Genomic DNA, 13,382 nt, shown 5'->3' with positions numbered 1-13,382 from the left:
CCCATTCACTTTAATAGGACTGCAGTACCAACCCTGGCCACTGTGCCATGTACAGAGCTGTCTGAAAACATCTAGACAACCCTTTTAATGTCCAACCTTTTAATAGGCCTTGACTGGAAATATAAACCAAGACCAGGGTGTTCTCTAGAAAGAGACGACACCTGTGTCTTAAATTTCAGTTTTTTCATTGAAGGTACAATATCTTACAGGGTATTAACCCCTTAGTGATGGCCCCATAGTGTTTACGTCCTGGCTAAGTGGGCTTTAATCCTAGAGGACGTAAAAACATTCATCCTCTGAGGATTAAAGACATGTGGGCTATGGACGTGACAGCTCCATGCTGTCGGTTCCCGGAGGTAGTCGACAACATGGAGCAGTCATGGGAGGGCCGCGTAAAGCCTCCTCTACTACCCCTGGTAATGCAATCGGCCAGTGGATAGCGCTGATCACAATAAAGTAAATAAAAAGTTTTAAAAAGTTAGAGCTTCAGCTCCCCTCACAGATCGCATCCATGATGGGGGCTGAAACTACGCACCCCCATCCTCCACGATGTCCCACGATGATCTGGCCCAGAACAAACCTTCAGGCGTCTTCTGTGCATGTGCAAGTTAAAATGGCGACGCATGCGCAGACAACCATACCAGTGCGGGACTTTTGAAATCTCCTGCTTTCCAGCTACAGAAGGTAGCTGGGAGCAGAGAGATATCATCGGGGACTGCTGTATGCAATGGATAACAGCGATCATGTAAAAAAAAAGTTTCATCTCCCCTCACAGATCATATCTGTTAAAGAGGGTGAAATTACGTACCTAAGACCCCTCGGATTTATCCGCGAACCTTACCCCGGCTTCTGCGCACGCAGCCGTCGCCCAAAGTGGCAGACGCATGCACAAAAGCAGCAGATTGCCCGGGTAATTTCCCTACTCCTGGCTACGAAGCTGGAGATTTCACGGGGTGCCGCGGTATACATTCCCTGGTCACGGATCCCCGCTATGCAATGGATAACGGCGATCACGTAGAAGTAAAGAGAAGTTAAAATGTCTCCTTTCATCAGGGATCCGAGCTATGAGGGGAGGGGAAATTACGTGTCTAAGTGAGCACTGCAGAAGTATCACGGCATATGCCTCATCCCCCAGCGGCTACTGCGCATGTACGATGGAGTGCTGGCTGGCACATACGCAGTGTGTGCAGATGCCGCCTGACAGGTACTCTGGTGTCACCGGACGAGCACCAGGTCGCATGCGGGGTCCGACCCACCTAGTATCACAGTCCCAGTAAGTCCTCATCTTACACCCCAGCCAGGGATTTTACATTACTCAGTCCTGCATGTACTAGTAGACTCATACATTCTCAATACATATTTGGCTTCCACTTCTTTCTTCACCAGCATTTGTTTTCCAAACTACAGAGCTTAAAAAAAGTGTGTATGGCATATCTTCGACACCTCCGCGACAGTGTCAGGCACCATGGGCAAGAGACTGCCTCTACTCCTACGCGCTGTGGGGCACTTCAACCCAAGAGTCCAGTTGTTCTGCCAACTTTGGCCCCCAGGTCTTCAGGGCCCATTGGTAACCCTCACTTGGCAACTCCCAGCATGGGGAACTACCCACTGTGTAGCCCTTCTTCAATGGCCGCCACCACTTTACATCAAGCCGTTGCTGTGGCTCTAAGCCCTGTGCACGCCACTCTGCTCTCCTCAGCCCTCATTTCCTAGCTGTGACATAGTTCAAACGTCATTTTTGTCAGGTGCCTGAGGCACCTTCAGCTTTCCAGGACCTCCATGCTTGGATTCTGGGGCTTAGGCATGGTCTAGCCCTTTCATGGGGCGTTCTTCTGGTGCCACGGAATTCCCCTCTCCTAAATAGCACTCTCTGTTCTTGAAATATGAGGCTCCACATGCTTTTTTCTTCGTGGCCGTGACTCTGGCCAGTGGAGGGGACTCTCTTACACAGTGCTGCAGCATTGTGCTCCCTGGTGCTGCCTGTATGTACTAGTACACTTATACTAAATGGGGTCATTCATGGGGGTATCTATCATTCTGACACCTATGAGCCTTTGCAATCTTGGCTTGGTGCAGGAAAACAAAGTGTTCCTCAAAATGTTGATAAGTGACGTTAAATTTGCACGTCTCCTAAATGGTTGAAAAAAACAACAAAGTTTTTCAAATGTGCGCCCAGAATAAAGTAAGCAGATGGAAATCTATATCTTAGCAAAAATGTGTACAGTATGTTTGCACATATTTGAGATATTACAGATGAAAATGTGAAAATATAGCATTTTTTCCAAAATTTTCCTAACTTTGGCACTTTTAATAAATATTGACAAATTCTATCCGTCTATTTTTACCACCTAAATGAAGTACAACATGTGGCGAAAAAACAATGTCAGAATCATTTGGATATGCAAAACCTTTCCGGAGTTATTCTATGTTAAAGTGACACATGTCAGATTTCCAAAAGTTTGGCTCCGTCACTAAGGCCCAAACAGACTTGGTCACTAAGGGGTTAAGGAATTACCCCCCTTAGGAATTACCTAAGTAACATCCAAAGTCATGAAGGCTGCTTTTCAATGACAGCAAGCGGAGATCTGTTAGGAATCAATCCAGAAAATATGTTGGAAAACTGTAGAAATGTGTAGCAAGAATGACCCTGTCTGGCTCACCCATTTGTGCGCTTTGTACAGGCACCTTCTGCGACTGCGGACGATACCGGCGAGCCGTCGGCCAGCTGGATGTGAAGGTCTCGCAGCTCAAGTCCTCCTTACAGTTTGTGAAGAATGGTGAGTGTGCTGCTGGGGGGATTTCATCCTGTATGACAATATTTTCCCGTTCCTGTCTGCCACTGACTCTTACAGCCAATGGGCCGCGCAGACGTGCCTCTCTATTACTATACGGACCAGCGGTGCATGCAAAGAAAGAAATACCAGCATTCTGGTCTGACTTCTCAGACGTCCGTCATCCATTCAAGTTAATGGGTGCGCGAAAAAAGGTAGTTTCGTTTTTCACGGATCATTGCTAAGCAGTGTGAGAAACAAAATGTAGCCGCTATCCGGTTAATTTTTGCAAGTGTGTAAAAGAAAAGATAATACTTTAGTTCATTTTTGCCTCCGTAGAGTTTTCTGCTGGGCAAGTAGTTCACTGAAAGGAATTAAATCCCCACAAAGATCTCTAAAAGGCGGTCGGGCCGCTTTAACACGTCCGAGAAAATCCTGCGAAATTCCTGTGTTACGAGACACTCAAATCTCGCACAAATATGCAACCTATTCTTTTACATGGGGTCATATGCAATGACGGCATGTCCTATCTTTAGGCGCCCCTCGGAACGCATCGCCCATTGTTCTCAAGAGGGCTGCCAAAACATCGCACGGTGTGCAAGGTACACGCAAGTGCAATGTGATGTTTCCCATTGGAAACAATGGGAAACACTCCGCAATCCCACGCCGCGGCTGTCAAGCGTTATTGACACAAAAGCTTCACATCCATAGAGAAAATTGCACGTTGGTGAGCGCGATATCGGGCCGAGTTTCACGGCCCGATATCGCACTTGTCCGTGTGAAATTAGCCTCAAACTGCGGGCTCCTTCATGTGAGCACATGTGCGCGCACAATACGTATAGAACCGCCTGTCGCAAAAAATAGGACATGCTCCGTTTTCCTGTGCATTTGCACAGCAAAGGTCCCCATAGAAGTCTACGTGGAGTGCGCAAATGCATGCTCAATACACGTGCAAATGTGCAATACCTGGGAAAGAAGAACACATCTGCACCTCATTAGGCTAAATAGCCATTTAAATCAGGGCGTGTTCGTCTGCTGCGCGGAAATGAACATGTCCTGTGTGTGCAAAAACTACATTAGAATGCGCCAAAACGTGCACAAACCAACCCTGTTCATAGCACAAATACCTTGCACTGAAGCATGCACATTTGCGCATACACTTAGCGTTCAGTGTAAACACATGCAGCGACTGAACGACCAACAGGAACATGTATCTTTACTGATACAGGGGTACAAGGGCAGGCAGAAACACCAGTTCCTAGTGTGATGTCCCGTAGCAACCGAGACACAAGGCCCACGCTGAGGAGATGGCGGGGTACAGATGGCACTTGTCATGGTGGCTCTACCAAACTCCTCCCCAGAGGGGCGCACGTAACCTCAGCCAAGGCACCGCTCTGCCTCTTCCAGGCAACGCTGGGACAGCGGTTACCTGAATAAGTGGTGTGGTGGACCTGAAAGGTTTGTCATGCGTGACACCACCGTTCCTTTACTCTGTTGGATATCTGACGGGCAAATAAAAAAGTCCACACACAGCTGAATTAGAAACTTCAACCACTGGGAACGGGCAGTGATTCTTCGCCACATGAGGGTTGAAGGTACCCCCATGTGGTTGGCACTCTCCCTCCACACACTACCGTTGAAGAACTAGAACTTGAGCCTCCCACAACTCACTCTTCATCCATATTTATACCTTACATACCCATGTGACAACATAACTTGTTACAATTTCACAGACATTAACCTCTTACATGCTGCAGCTGTGCAATACACATAACAGCAGACAAGACGATTTGCACCGTGCATCCACACTGAAGACATGACATGAATGACAGCTGTAAGACAGTTAGGGAGGGGCCAGATATATGTACTTTGGGCCACTACACTAGCAGAAGGCACAAATGCTGTGAGAGGTAATGTAACGGGAGGGTGGTATGTGCCGGTGTTGCAGGATGCATAATGACGCAGCAATGATCAATGGAGGCAGAGGCGAAACGTTTTGTTTTTTTCAAGATAAACTTTACTGAACAATATCCAAATAAACATATTTACCCTCTACATGAGGTTTGTGTACTTTAGGCCTCCTTCACACGGGCGACACGGCATTGCCGCGAGAAAATCACAGAGATATTACATCACTGAACCATGCGTTATCGCTACGTCTTCTCACGGCAGTACCGCGACTTTGTAGCATTACATTCAAGGATTTTCCGGTGGGAAGGGGGAGGGACTTGAAATATAAGCCCTACCCCGAAAATAAGCTGTAGCTGAAGGGAAAAAAAAAGTATACATCACCTCTCCCGCGCTGTCTGGGGCACCGCAGCAGCTTCTCCCCAGGTCCCGACACTGATCATCTTCTTCATACTCTGGCCAGGGATTGAAAAATCCCTGGCTGTGATTGGCTGACGCTTAGCCAATCACAGCCAGTGCTCGATGAATGGCTGTGATTCGTTTAATCACTGCCATTCATCAAACACTGGCTGTGATTGGCTAAGCGTCAACCTATCACAGCAAGCACTTATAGCAGCCGGGGATTTTTCAATACCCTGCCAGAAGATGAAGAAGAGAAGCAGTGCCAGGACCCGGGGAGAAGCTGCAGCGGCGTTAGAGAGCGCTTCTAAGGTGAGGAATTTTTTCCTGCAGCTAGGGCTTAGATTATAGCTTTGGCAGTAGGATTTCCTACTATCAAAGTTGCATCACACCACACGTGTGAAGGAGGCCTTAACGTTGCATAATAACTCAGCAGAAATTCACTTAAAGCAACAGTACTCTAAAATCAACAGCAACCCAAATGATCACTTGTTGCTTTACCAGGCATCTTTTGCCAAAATATGCATCTCCTTCTCCTCCTTGGCAGATACAAGGCACATGACGTTTACGACATCTCTATACTGTGGCATAATCATCATCTCTGGCCGTAGGCCCTGACCTCAAGCTCTCTGTAGGAGCAGCATCCTTGCCCACAGAACGTCTGATACATTTCATCATTACCATATCACACATTAATATAACATATATTATCCTAACCCACCACCTACGCAAGGCCTTTCATTAACCCAGACTGCAGTGCTATAACTGCAATACGCTACTAGTATCACAGTCCCAGTAAGTCCTCATCTTACACCCCAGCCAGGGATTTTACATTACTCAGTCCTGCATGTACTAGTAGACTCATACATTCTCAATACATATTTGGCTTCCACTTCTTTCTTCACCAGCATTTGTTTTCCAAACTACAGAGCTTAAAAAAAGTGTGTATGGCATATCTTCGACACCTCCGCGACAGTGTCAGGCACCATGGGCAAGAGACTGCCTCTACTCCTACGCGCTGTGGGGCACTTCAACCCAAGAGTCCAGTTGTTCTGCCAACTTTGGCCCCCAGGTCTTCAGGGCCCATTGGTAACCCTCACTTGGCAACTCCCAGCATGGGGAACTACCCACTGTGTAGCCCTTCTTCAATGGCCGCCACCACTTTACATCAAGCCGTTGCTGTGGCTCTAAGCCCTGTACACGCCACTCTGCTCTCCTCAGCCCTCATTTCCTAGCTGTGACATAGTTCAAACGTCATTTTTGTCAGGTGCCTGAGGCACCTTCAGCTTTCCAGGACCTCCATGCTTGGATTCTGGGGCTTAGGCACGGTCTAGCCCTTTCATGGGGCGTTCTTCTGGTGCCACGGAATTCCCCTCTCCTAAATAGCACTCTCTGTTCTTGAAATATGATGCTCCACATGCTTTTTTCTTCGTGGCCGTGACTCTGGCCAGTGGAGGGGACTCTCTTACACAGTGCTGCAGCATTGTGCTCCCTGGTGCTGCCTGCACCTACTGGCTCTCCTCCTCTCCCCCTCTCCCGACCGTGTCTCGAACTGGGAGAGGGCAAGACTTATAGAACAGCACTGCAGCCATGCTCTAGAGTGCCCGTGCTGCTGTCAGTGAAGTAGAGGGGGCAAGGGTAACTCTCTCCACCCCTTTACAGTAACACAGGTACAAAATACTGATGAGCAACCACTCATACACCTACTATGCACTGGGGGGCTATTAGTATTATACTTGCAGAAAAAAATAAAGCTTGTATAGGGTGACAGTACCACAAATACCTGTAGTTCATTATGCAAGCTTACAGCACCATTAATAACGCCCATACTATTAGATCAGGCAGACTGCTCCACATTATTGAGGTGAGCTACACAAAACGACAACTCCCTACACTTTACCAATATCCTGAGACCAAACATCTGCAAATAAGCATGAGGTATAGGTTGATATTTTGGCCAAAATTGCAAAACTCTCAACCCAATGTCAAGGGTCCTCGCAACCAACGTCAAGGGTCCACATATATTGTAAGTTCCTACACTAACATTCCAAACAATTCATTGAAAAGGATAAAATTCACACAAAAATTACTGAAAGTAGGCCGTACTTACTGATATAAGGGACCACATAACCTAATCTGGAAAAAGCCTGGGCTATCCCTTTAACAGTCACATGGTTAACAATGATCCATAGTTGTCAACATTTGAATTGCATGTAGTGGGACATTTGTGAGTCCCTCCCCATTCCTTCTGGGAATGCCCCGAAGAATTGCCATAAATAGACCATTTAAAGGGATTACCCTGTCCCCCAAATTTTTGGAAACTGCTCAGGGTGGTGTAAAAACATAAAAGAAGGTCTATACTCACTTCACGCGTTCCTCCATTACTTTCATTCCATTGCTGTCTGGCCTCCCGCTGCTCTCCACTTCCTACGATAATGTCCCAACACAGGAACATATGCCTGCAGCAGCTAATTACCGGCCAAAGTGAGTCAGTGATTGGCTATAATGGTCACATGTCCCTGGTGTCTGTGACATCCTCATTGCAGCAAGAAGTGGATGGCATCCAGGGACCGAGCATCGGCAGAATGTGAGCGGTGTAGAATCGGGTGAGGTGACTATGGCTTTTTTAAATATTTTCACACCACCCTAGCCAAGTCTGCAACAAACATGGAACTAGATAACCCCCTTCAATTGAAACTGTGCACAAACCCCACCCGTTTTGTGGTCCAGAGATCATTTATTGGCAAGTGTGGATGATCATATCTGTCTTCTTGTGTACAAGCCACCTGCCGTCATCTGCTGGCTGTTTCCTAATCTCAGCGCCGGATGTAATTGCTGATCCGGTAATTTCCAACCTGCTTATTATGGACTATTTTGGAACATTACATTATAGGCCAAACCTTGTGTGGGCACATAATGTAGTAATGACAGAGCTGTCAGTCCGAGACATGTAAATCTTACATCCACATGTATATATGAAACAGCGCTGGAATCCCCCTTCTTTAGTCCTCAGTGGAATACAATCGGTCATCAATACCGGGTTGGTCCACCCAATCACGACAAGAAATCACTGCAATGTCAGTATCTCCATCTGATGTCCTTTATTGTTGCCGGAACGCATATACAGAAATGAGACGTTTCAGCTCATGAGAGTGTTTAAGAAGTATAACAAATATCCCCAATATAAACCCGCTCTACTTCTCTTCCAACACCATCGATAAGTGAACCCCAATCACTGTGATGTCGGACACCTATTACACAGCCATTATAATTGACATAAAGTCCCATCAACCAGGCATCCACTATATATGGAGGGTCCTATGAGTAGAAGATCCCGTTCCTCCTGGCATTTGCAATCTGCTATTGTGCATGTCCACGCATATCATTGCGCCATCATAAACGGCCAGTACACATCCATATTACACATTCAATGTCCATAGTCACCTGATCACTACATGCCGTTGGATGACCGGATGACCGAGCCACCGTAATCACTTCAGCTTTCCTGGCTGGAACAAAATGAATCAAAAAGTCTGGTAAAAAAGACCCAGAACTGTTGAGCAGCTAGAATCCTACAGGAGATATAATTCCACAATTAAAATCTGCATCTCTGCTTCGTCCTGTGTTAAAGGTCCCAAAAAGCTGCAATTTTGGTGTTTGTGTCAAATTTGTAACTTGTGGATGCCAGAATTTTGGTACCCAGAGATTCATAAACAGGCACCAATATGTGTAATGTATTACCTTTAACCCACACGTCTAACTGAGCCCAATCTTGCCCAGTCATCTTTCTGCTCTCACACAGTATTATGCCTCCTTAGTCCTCCCACCACAATATGAAATCCCCACATATGATGCCTGTTTTGTATCCCCACACAGAAAAATGTTCCCAGTGAGGCTCTCACACAGTATGATGCCCTGGGGCGTAGCCAAAGGCTCATGGGCCCGGGTGCAAAGGTTTATCTTGGGCCCCCCAACTTCTCTTAACACGTAACTTGAAGCTCCTGGGCCCCAACGCAAAACCTGTAACCAGGCCCCCAACTATAATGCTTTATTCATAGTACTGGGCTCCCTATTTGGAGAAGAGAGGCCTTATGGGCCCCCTAAGGCTCCTCGGCCCGGGTGCAACCGCATCCCCTATAGTTACGCCAGTGATAGTGCCCCTTTAGTGTCTCCCACACACTATGATGCATCCTTACTGCTCCCCCCCACCCCTTAAATATGCAAATGAAAACTCACCTATCCCTGCTTCCATAGAGATCACTTTGCAGATCCCCTTCATGTGGTGTGTCACTGTGCTGTCCATGGCTTGGCACAGTAGGCATGATGACATCAACAGGGATGCCCAAAGCCTCTTTGCTGCCTGGTGGATGGTGGGTGGGTGGACATGGGAATTAAAAGCACCGATACATAAGTTACCCAACATATATTTGAAGCATTGAGACTTGTCTGAAGTGACAGAGTAATAGTGCCCCCAATAGGGTCCCTTTTAATTGCCCCCAGTAGCAGTAGTTACCCTCTTCATGGTCCCAGTAGTAATAGTGACCCCATTAGTGGTCCCAGTAGTAATAGTAACTACCAGTAGTAGCCCCAAAAGTACTAGTGACTGCCTTAATGGTCCCATTAGCAATAGGGACCTTGTTAGGGGCCTCAGTAGTAATAGTGAATCCCATAGGGGTCCAAATATTAATATTATCCCCTATAGTCAGTCCAGTAGTAATAATGCCCCAAATAGTGGCCCCAGTAGTAATTGCAACCCAGATGGTGGCCCCAGTAGTAATGCTGTTCTCCATAGTGGTCCCAGTAGTAATAGTGTTTCCAATGGTGGACCCAGTAGTAATAGAGTTCCAGATAGTAATAGTGCCCCCACAGTTTTGCAAACTGCCTTCTGAGGCAGCAATCTCAGGTTGCCTCATGGAAAGGGTGCCCCTAGATGTCACTGCATCATGCCTGCTTGCACCAAGCAGAGGTGCTGACAGGGTGGATGGTGGAGCAGGGAGCTGAGTATGCAAATATAGGCAAAATCAGGACATTTGGCATGCATCCCGGTACTGCAGGACAAACTACAAACTCTGAGACTGCCCCACAGAGGAGTGAAGCAGCATGTTACATATACACAGATGTGGTAAACCGTATTTATACTAGTGAACTAAAACTGGGCTCCTAGTGCTATCTTAAGCAGTTTTACATAGGACTTCCACTACACATGCAGTAAAATGAACTGATGCAATACTTTGATAATCATTAACTTTTGTCTCCAACAGTCATCGCTGGCCTCCAGGAAACAGAAGAGAAGTTCTATTACATTGTTAAAGAAGAATACAATTATAAGGACGCACTGACACAGTGCCGCATCAGAGGTGGCACGCTAGCAATGCCCAAGGACCAAAGAACCAACTCCCTGATTGCCGATTACATCTCCAGCCTGGGATTATTAAGGGTCTTCATTGGGATCAATGACTTTGACAAAGAAAAGCAGTTCATGTATGTGGACAACACTCCAGTCCAGAACTACAGCAGCTGGAAGACCGGGGAGCCCAGTGATGACTCTGGGCACGAGGACTGCGTAGAGATGTTGAGCAGCGGCGCTTGGACTGAAGTCGATTGTAACTTGACTATTTACTTTGTTTGTGAGTTTATGAAAAAGGCCAAATAATCATCATATATGTTCACATAATGGCCTTACCTATATGTGGGTAGCGCTTACAGTACCTACGCTATCCTACTAAAAGTAATTGCACATCTGAGCAAAAATCAGGCGTAATCATTTCCATATACTAGTGGGGCTCCTTTGGCCCTAGTGACATCGAATACTCTCTGTGGCATACTTTCTAATAACATCTGATACACTTCAGCTGGTGTTTCCCTCCATTCATCCTGCAAAGGTCTTGCAAGTTCTGTCAAAGAAGATGGATGCTGTTCATATTTCCAGACCCGAAGGTGGTGGTCTGGCTAACCTCCAACATGGCCGGACGTCTCTGAGCAGAGCTCCCTGGGGATTCTGACATTCCTACAAAGATCCTGGGCCTCTATTGGCATCCGCTCCCCACCGGGTACTCAGACGATTGGCACTACGCCCCTGGACCCGCTCTGCCTCTGACTGGATGTGCAGGCAGGCTCCTAGGACTGCCTGCCCATGTCTTGCTACAATGTCCATGCAGCCTAGCTGCATATCGGTGCTCTGGCGGCACCCAGACCGATGAGATGGGCACTTCCCCAGGATCTCCTCATTTTACAAGCCTCTGAGCACAATGCTAATGAGTGCACTCCACTGAGACAGACCTAGTGTTTCATTGCTATTGTTCGGATTGCTACTGAAGCCCTTTGGGAGACCCCCTTTAGGAGCACTGGTCACAACATGCTGCCGGGAGACCCCCGAGATCCACCATCGCAACCCAGCAACCTATAACTCGTGTCAGCAATAGTATTCACCGCATGGAATGCTCCGAGGACCAGGGACCATAATTCCCCAATCTGGCCCTTGCAACATAGGCCTTGGCAATTCTCCTGATACAGGGCTGATAAGTGTAAGCCCCATGGAGTGGAATCAAGGCCATGGCAGAGGCTTCCTAGCCCAAGCCAGTAGCCATACAGTGCCAGAGCATCACTGCAGAGAAAAGTCCTATAACTGGGATTTACTGACAACAGCTTCACTGAAAGCCTTCCCTGCATGTATATATCACAATGACAGGATCTGCTGATACTTGTTGTCCTCTCTTTTGCTACTATATATATATATATATATATATATATATATATATATATTATACCCTATAAGGTAACTGCTTCATTCCCACCTTCTACGCCTTGGAACCTGTGATACCCTCAAGTAATATGAAATTCACGTATCTTATACTTGCATTCTCGCTTTACTTAATATATTATATATATGTAAACTTTTATGCTGCTCACCTTCTATCCTGCCCAAACCAGCTAGCATGAGTACCAGGGCCAAAAATTCATCTGCAACTCAAAAACTGAATTTGCTCGCATGAATACTCCCGATCGTATGCCTCTCTCCACATGAGCAGCCGAGGCAAAGAATAAAGAGACTGATGTGGAATCCAATCAGAAACAACCTGCATATCGTTTGCCTCCCCGAAAAAAACAGGATTGATGGAACACCGACTCAAATCTACACTGCGTGAAGAGGAGTTCTCCTCCTCATTTGCAGTCCAACAGGCACACCACGTCCCAGTGAAACTACCTGTGCATTAGGCACCTCCATGACCACTACTAGCCAGACTCCCGAACTGCCGAGACCATGACACTGCCCATGTCAGGGCAGGCGAGGCTGAAAGGGCCTATTAAATACAACAACTCAACAATATCAATACTTCCTGAGTTCTCGGCAGACCTACAGAAACAAAGAGTTACTTTCGTAAAAGTGAAATAGAAATTTAAAGACAAAGGTATTCTGTACTCTATGTCCTATCCCGCACTCCTGTGTGTTGTGGCGGATGGCAAGGCAACATTTCTTCATTCGCCTGCTGAGGCCTTGGAGTGGCACACCCGACTTAAAATTTGTACCAACAATTAACCATTGTTTGCCTTATAGCGGCCAAAACATTGCCAAGCTGGTCTATGACAATACATATTTCCTGATCTGATGTTCCAGTTCATCCCAAAGATGTTCAGTAGGGTTCATGTCAGGACTCTGTGCAGCCAGTCCAATTGTGGAACATCCATATCCTCAAGCCAACATAAAACAGCATTAAAAGTATGGCTGACCATTCCCAGAGTATTGATACATTATTGGCAGCACATTATTATCTAGGATGTCAAGGTACACCTCAGTGTTCATGGTTCTTGCCACTACAACCAAACAGAACCTCCGCCGTACTTAACTGTTGGCAGAGCACATAGGCAGAAGGCATTCCCCAGGCTCCTCCACACCCAAGTACGTCCATCTGATTTAAAGATGAAGTAGTATGATTTGTCACTCCATGACAATGCTCCTTACAACATTGTGGATGGGCCGATACATCTTCTTTGAGAGAACTTGCAAGACCTTTGCAGGATGAATGGAGGGAAATACCAGCTGAAGTGTATCAGATGTAGTAGAAAGTAGCTGAGTGATTGTACTCAAAGAGTGGTCATAAATGGCTGCACATCCAATTTGAAGAATGTGTCAAGTGGGGTACCACAAGACTCTGTCCTAGGCCCAGTGTTGGTCAACATTTTTCTAAATGATCTGTAGGAGGGAATAGAGGGGAAACTGATCAAATTTGCAGATGACACAAAACTAAGAGGGATAGCTAAAACTAATAAAGAGAGAGAGAGGATTCAAAAAGATCTAGAAAAGCT

General features: G+C 46.6%; 1 protein-coding gene across 1 annotated transcript in view; it reads left to right on the top strand.

The window, feature by feature from the left end:
- COLEC10 (collectin subfamily member 10) overlaps positions 1 to 10,816 on the top strand; it is an 89,660-nt gene extending 78,844 nt beyond the window's left edge. The window contains exons 5-6 of the mRNA XM_066579037.1: positions 2,682 to 2,777; positions 10,340 to 10,816. Of these exons, the coding sequence (XP_066435134.1) occupies positions 2,682 to 2,777; positions 10,340 to 10,731 (488 nt within the window). The 3' untranslated portion in view covers positions 10,732 to 10,816. The remainder of the gene's footprint in view (positions 1 to 2,681; positions 2,778 to 10,339) is intronic.
- Positions 10,817 to 13,382: the final 2,566 nt, after the last annotated feature.

This window comes from Eleutherodactylus coqui, chromosome 9 (assembly GCF_035609145.1).
Source record: "Eleutherodactylus coqui strain aEleCoq1 chromosome 9, aEleCoq1.hap1, whole genome shotgun sequence".
Lineage (NCBI taxonomy): Eukaryota > Metazoa > Chordata > Amphibia > Anura > Eleutherodactylidae > Eleutherodactylus > Eleutherodactylus coqui.
The sequence above is the reverse complement of the archived record's forward strand: the minus strand, read 5'-3'. Positions and strand labels throughout refer to the sequence as shown.